Source organism: Scomber japonicus, chromosome 18 (genome assembly GCF_027409825.1).
Source record: "Scomber japonicus isolate fScoJap1 chromosome 18, fScoJap1.pri, whole genome shotgun sequence".
Lineage (NCBI taxonomy): Eukaryota > Metazoa > Chordata > Actinopteri > Scombriformes > Scombridae > Scomber > Scomber japonicus.
This window is the reverse complement of record NC_070595.1, coordinates 3,806,096-3,813,284: the sequence shown is the minus strand read 5'-3', so window position 1 is coordinate 3,813,284 and position 7,189 is coordinate 3,806,096. Positions and strand designations below refer to the sequence as shown.

At 45.8% G+C, this 7,189-nt stretch overlaps 1 protein-coding gene across 1 annotated transcript; it reads left to right on the top strand.

Annotated features, from left to right (window-relative positions):
- The first annotated feature begins 1,530 nt into the window (after window positions 1–1,530).
- LOC128378637 (uncharacterized) lies at window positions 1,531–5,206 on the top strand. The gene has a single exon (XM_053338204.1). It carries the CDS (start codon window positions 1,531–1,533, stop codon window positions 5,122–5,124), a length of 3,594 nt encoding a protein of 1,197 aa, XP_053194179.1. The 3' UTR covers window positions 5,125–5,206.
- Window positions 5,207–7,189: the final 1,983 nt, after the last annotated feature.

Below are 7,189 nucleotides of genomic sequence, written 5' to 3'. Positions count from 1 at the left end.
ACACAGGGAAAAACTTTAGCCATGGGAGATTGGAGGGCTTTAATTGGCCGCCAGATCCCCGCCCATTCCAGACAACAAATTGAGATGAATGCTGGTACATACGGGTTGGGGGATGAAGCTAATTTTCTCCTGCACTCCACCTCAGTAGGTGGTGCAATGCGGGACATGTATCCAGTGCCAGAGGGAGCCTTACACTCCCTAACCTTTAGCAGAAAAGATAATGAGAGCATGCCAGAGTTTCTAATGAGATGCACTGAAATTTGGCTAAATGTGGCAGGGGCTCTCCCCAGCCACGACGCACTGCAAACATCTTTGTTCCGAAAAGCTATCTTAGACTGTATGCCTAAATCAGTACAAACACAGATGGCAGCAAATCCAGACTTACAAGGATGCACCACAGTACAGTGGGAAAAGCATCTAGTTCATCATGTGCGGCAAGAGGAAGCAAAGCAAAAAGCGTTGGCTGATGAACAATCTGCTAACACAGCCCAGTTAGTTAAAATGCAACTAACAAATGAGCGTAATAAGCTCAACGAGGGCAAAAAGGGCCCTAAACAGATGGTGCAGCAACCTGTAGAGACTCCACAATCAGGTCCGCAGCAGATAGTGGCCCCTCCTGCGCCGGTGTATCCGCCCACGCAGCCTCAGTGGTATCCTGCCCGTTCTCAGCGTAGATCAGGAATAGGGAGGGGAGGATATAGGCCAGGGGGACAGGGACAAGGGAGAGGACAGCAGCAGAGATCCAGGGCGTGCTGGTATTGTCACCAGGAAGGTCACTGGGCTAGAGATTGTCCCACCAATCCAACCCCAGGTTATTATGAACCCCATCATAACCATGGTCCGCCCCCACAAGCTGCACGTCAACATAACCCCCACCAAGCCCCTAATGCAGCTACCGCCCCCAGAGGCAGTCAGCACCCTGCCCTCAGCCCCCACAACGACCCCGATCTCTATCCAACTCCTGAGTGGATAGACCCACCTCATGGACAATGAAGATGCCCAGGAGCCTCTGAGATAGGGCTGGCAGATCCCTATCTTTCAGTCAAAATATTGGAGAGAAATTTGCCGTTTCTCGTGGACTCTGGGGCAAGGTACTCTACACTTAACTGTGGCGTGCCTAATTCCAAAATGACTACAGACACTGTTGAATTAACTGGCTTCTCGGGACAACCTAATCTGCTGCCTTTAACCGCTCCTCTACCTACACTGATAGCTGGACAATGTTTCACTCACAGATATGTATCTTCCCCTCAGTGTCCTGTCAATTTGATGGGAAGAGACTTACTGGTGCGCAGTGGAGCCTCTATTTTGTGCGGCCCTGATGGCCTAGTGGTTACATTTCCTAATGGAAAGTCTTTTAACTGTTCAGTTGGACAGATTCGATCGCATTCCCAGATGTTTTTGGCTCCAGATAACTCACCAGGGGCTGAGGGGCAATGGGCAGACATTTATTGGGGGTTGGTACAGCCTGAAGAGTCAAAAGGGGGTGGGGTGCATTCTCTGTACACCGAATGGAAAACCTGGCTGCACATGTTACATCCGTACGCTCCCCCACCTGATCCTCTCCATGTAACTCTGTTCTATGATCGCGATGAGAATTGGGTGTATCATGAGGCCTTTATGGATGTGGAGGGTAAGGGGTCGGAGGTGACATCCACCTGTTTGTTTGCGGGTCCTGAGGGAGTGGCTGCTGCAGTAACCTTACCCTATGAATTAATAAAAATTTATGAAATGGCTGCTGAAGCAGCCCCGCACATCACTCTGGCTGTACATGCTGACCATCAAGCCAAAGAATTAGGTCCCATGACAAAAAGACTGTTAAAAGTCTCTGATTGGGTTACAACACAGATCCCACAGCTTTCATACTCTGAGTCTGAAAAAGCTTACAAAATCACCAAAACAGCAGTAGATTCTGTTCTACTGGAGCAAAGGCAGATCGAACGATTTCATGGCAGAGAGAAAACTGATCATCCTGACTCCTCTAGTATGCTAGAGGCTCTGCCACCTTCTCTGTGGTCATCAGGACCGACAGATGTTGGATTTTGCTCCACTATTGATCCTATCACTTTTGATGTTAAGCCAGATGCAGGACCTATTTGGCTAAACCAGTATCCCCATAAACAGGTAGCTGAAGAGGGTATTGCAGACACCATTGAGGGTTTGTTAGCTGCTGGTGTGCTAATTGACAGCAGTAGTAATTGGAATACACCTATTCTACCTGTGGAGAAGCAAAACACTGGCAAATTTCGTATGGCTCACGATTTACGCAGCATTAATACCATCATCACCACAGCTACATTGCCAGTACCCAATCCATACATTGCTCTGTCCAGAGTTACTCCCTCTCATCAGTGGTTCACGTGTATTGATTTAGCGAACGCGTTTTTCTGCCTTCCCCTTGCCCCAGCCTTAAGACACATTTTCTCATTCACATATCAGGGTCGACAGTTCACATACAGCAGACTCCCACAGGGTTTCATTTTGTCACCAGGGATCTTCAACCATGTGTTGAAGGATCTCCTTGCAGGAGTTGAGCTACCACAGGGCTCTGTGTTAGTACAGTATGTTGATGATCTATTGATAGCTTCCCCCTCACCATCAGTGTGTCTAGCAGCCACAGACGTGGTGTTGCGCAGATTGTTTGAAGTAGGGTTCAAAGTCTCAAAGAAAAAGCTTCAGTGCTGCAGACAGTTGGTTTCCTTCTTGGGTTGTGTTATCTCAGGGAAAGGTACAGGGGTGTCCCCAGCACACAAAGACTCAATCCTACACCACACAAAACCACAAAAGGTCAAAGACATGCTTTCTTTTCTAGGCCTGACAGGATATAGCAGACATTTTGTACCTGCCTATGTTGAACTCACTGCACCACTACGCGCTATGGTTAATTCCAAAGGCATGCGTAACCTCACAGCCACATTAGAATGGGATGAAGTTGCTGAGCGGAGTTTTATAACTCTCAAACAGCTCATGTCAAATGCCATTGCACTGGCTGTGCCAGACTACACACTCCCGTTCTATTTGGATGTTTCTGAAAAACCACGTTCTGTTAACGGAGTGCTTTTTCAGAAAAAGGGGGGTGATAGGAAGATACTGACATATGCAAGCGTCACGCTAGATGCAACAGAGAACAGACAACCACCATGCACAAGACATGCAGCAGGAGTGGCAAAAATTTTGAACAAAACAGCACACATTGTTATGGGACATCCAATAACAGTACTCACCACACATAGTGTAGTGGCATATGTGAACTCACAAGCATTCACTATGACCTCACTAAGACAAACAAGGCTTGAAAAAACCCTAACTGCACCACACATAACATTCACACATGAGGGTATTAACATGGCAGACAATATGGGAGAAGGGGAACCCCATGTATGTGAAGAAAGGGTGCAGAAAGATGTCAGGATAAGATCAGACTTACAGGGAGAGCCAATAAATAGAGCTGAGGAGACATTGTTTACTGACGGCTGTTGTTTCAGACATCCAACAGAAGGTCTGAAAGCAGCATGGGCGGTAGTAAGAACAACACCAGCAGGGTTTGAGACAATACTTTCAGGGAAAGTGAAAGGCAAAGAGTCAGCACAACTAGCAGAGCTACAAGCAATGATAGCAGCATTAGAATGGTCTGAGGGAAAGAGCGTTAACATCTACACAGACTCAGCATATGTTGTAGGAGCAATACATGTGGAACTGAGCCAGTGGATGAGAGCAGGATTTCTCACAGCCTCTAAAACCCCTATCAAACATGAAAAAGACATCAAACGACTGACAGAAGTCTTAATGAAACCCAGACTGATTGCAGTAATTAAATGCAAGGGACATGACAAAACTGACTCACTGACTGCAAAGGGAAATGACGCAGCTGACCAGGCAGCAAAACAGGAAGCAGGATATGGTGTGCAGTACACTATGATACAGTCAGAAAAGACTATACATGATTTGGTACTTTCCCCTTGTCAGGAAGATGTAGTAGGATTAGAACAAGAAAAAGCTTCTCCTCAAGAGAAGAGTGTGTGGATAAATAAAGGAGCCAGAAAGAGTGAGGGAATTTGGAGAGCACCGGATGGGAGGCCAGTACTTCCCCCAGGACTCACCTCAGCTGTGCTCCAGGAAGCACATGGGTTAACTCATTGTGGCAGTACTCAAATGAAACATCACCTGACTCATTGGTGGCATCCTTATCTACCTGCAGCAATTGAAAATCACATCAGAGAGTGCAGCACATGTAAGGCCTATAATGTAAAACCAACTATCAAACCACACCAAGGCAAATTTCCATTACCTCCCCTGCCAGGACAGGAAATCATTATTGATTACACAGACATGTTGATCAATGCTAGAGGGTACAGGTACCTCTTGGTGGCAGTGGATGCATACACTGGCTGGCCTGAGGCTGTACCTACAAAGAAAGAGGATGCACTCACAGTAGTCAAATTCTTACTGAATCAGTACATCCCCACACATGGATTTCCCAAAAAGATAAGATCAGATAACGGCACACATTTCAAGAACAAACACCTACAGGCCGTAGAAGCTCAGCTAGGCCTAAAGCATGCTTTTGGGACTGTATATCATCCCCAGTCTCAGGGCAAAGTTGAAAGGATGAATCAGACCATAAAAGGAAAAATTGGGAAAATCTGTGCAGACAGTAAGCTTAATTGGGTGGATGCTCTACCTATAGCTTTGATGTCAATCAGGAGCTCAGTAAACTCTATTACAGGATTTACACCATATGAACTTATGTGTGGACAACAATTTCCAGGACCTGGAGCTGGTGGTGTAATCTGTCAAACCATTCCATTTCTAGAGTATAAACCGTACTATGACCAGCTCACTGCACTTGTCTCAGTCTTCTCCAAACAGGTTGCTGAGATAAAAGGGGGAGAGGAAAAAGCGCCTCCACCGAGAGACACCAAGTGGGTTCTGCTAAAAGTCTTTAAGCGTAAGTGGTCGGAGCCAAGGTGGACCGGACCATATCAGGTGACAGAGAGGACATCCCACGCTGTTCGGCTGAAGGGCAAGGGAGAGACCTGGTTTCACTGGTCGATGTGCACGGCAACTGATCCACCAACCAGGACCATGGAAGAGATAAGAAAAGACCTAAAAGAGCTGTCTTAGATTGCTAAGAAGTCAAGAGACATTGTTATCATTTTTTATTATTACTTAGCTATTGCCAAAATAGAAAGTGTGAGTCATTAAATGAGAAGGCATAACACATCTTACGTTGAGAGAGGTTCTGCTCAGCTACAAGGATAAGAATAGGACTCCACTAGAAAGAGCTATTTAGCATACTTTTTATTTTTTCCCTTTTAGACCTATGTCAGTCCAATATACTCCTTATCCTCCAAACAACATTCCCATCTGTCAAACTAGAGGAGGACAGGCTTTGATACAGTGGTCTGAACAACAGCATAGAGAGTACATAAAGAGAAATAGACAAGGTCGTGTTCTTTTTGTCTTAATCATATTTTTCATTATTGTGCTTATCATCACTTTAGCATTATATTGGACACACAGATATAGCAAGTAATCATGTGCATCCCCCAAACTAAGTGGGGATGGATTGGTGTGTTTGTTTTGGCTGCTCTGATCATTGCAGCACCTCCACTGTGGTGGGAGTTTCGGCACAGGATGGAAAGAGATCCAGCTGCTCCACCTGAACCACTCACCAACCCAGGCATTCGAGGATCAGGTCCAGCATCCCACACACACGCACATGTAGCTTGCAAGGGAGACACACACTCCACCTCACACCTGAACCGTTCCAGACGCGCTACTCCTGTACAACCAGCTAAAACTAATGATGGGTGCCTAAGAAAGTATGGAGGGATAGAATTGAACTATACAATGGGATCGCGAGTGACATTTCAATTTGATCTATGTAATGTGATTAAATGTGGGAGGTATAAAGCGGGATGGAGAGGGTATAATTTATACCTCTGTGGGGATAGTAAGGTACATGAAGATTGTGTAAAGAGAGACAGCGGGGCTTCCTATTGGTGGGGCGAAAGGGAATGGTGCTCTTGGTGTATGGTGTGGAAATATACTGGATCACGTTGGAGGCCAACATTGTCTTGTGCTAAAGATAAGGGGAAGATCAGCAAGATTGATTTTATTAGAGGTCAACTCCAAGCTGACTCTACGTCCACAAACCCACTGCTTATGACTTATGGGACGACCCCTTCATGACCAAAAATTACAAAACACCTAAAAAGTTTTATATAATTTTAGGAGTGGATCAATCCGGACCTGACTCCATGGGATTGGTTAAAGTGAACCTCCTCGAGCCTCCACCCAAAAATAAGACCACCACAACGTCCACCAGTGCACCCGAAATTCTCCCCAGCCAAAGCAAAGGAGTGGTAACTATTGATTACAGCAAATTAAGTACTAGAGATATTGTTACGTTAGCAACCGGCTACACTGATAAAAATATGTGGCTGGACTGGATGACTGTTACTGCATCATCAATGAATATGACTAACTGTGTGGCATGCTCATCAGCCAGACCAACCTTATTCACCACTCCAGCTCCACTCTATCCCCAGGAAGACCCAGCAGGTTTCCACTGCATGATGTCTCTCACCATGCAGAAGAACCCACCCGACTGTAGTACTCTGAATGCCATATTCCCAGCGGTAAAGAACTCCACCATCCCACCAGTCTTTACTCCTAGAGAAGGTAATTATACATGTTTTTCCCGTGCAGCAGGTGTATCAATTGGAGACATAGATCCACTCTGGTGTGAGAACACCATCAACATCACCCGTTGGCCTAATGCGACCAAAATGGTCTGGGCCAGGGCTGATCTGTTCTGGTATTGTGGTAGAAATACCCTAAGACTACAATTGCCCACTAATTGGACTGGCACCTGTGCACTAGTGAGATTAGCCATGCCACTCACCCTATTAGGAACCCAATCTAATACAACTACTAACCACAGAGTTAAACGTGCTGCTAATACAGACGCCTTTGATTTTACATCTGAGACCTACATTGACGCAATCGGGGTCCCTAGGGGTGTGCCAGATAAGTATAAATTAGCCAATAATATAGCTTCCGGATTTGAGAGTCTTCCCCTAATTTCTGCTATTTTCCCTGTCACTCCCATAAAGAACGTTGATCGTATCAATTACATCCACTACAATGTGCAGCGTTTGTCCAATGCCACTAGAGATGCTGT

Coding starts and splice junctions, on each gene's coding strand:
- LOC128378637 (XM_053338204.1), top strand. CDS start 1,531: ATGTTACATCCGTACGCTCCCCCACCTGATCCTCTCCATGTAACTCTG.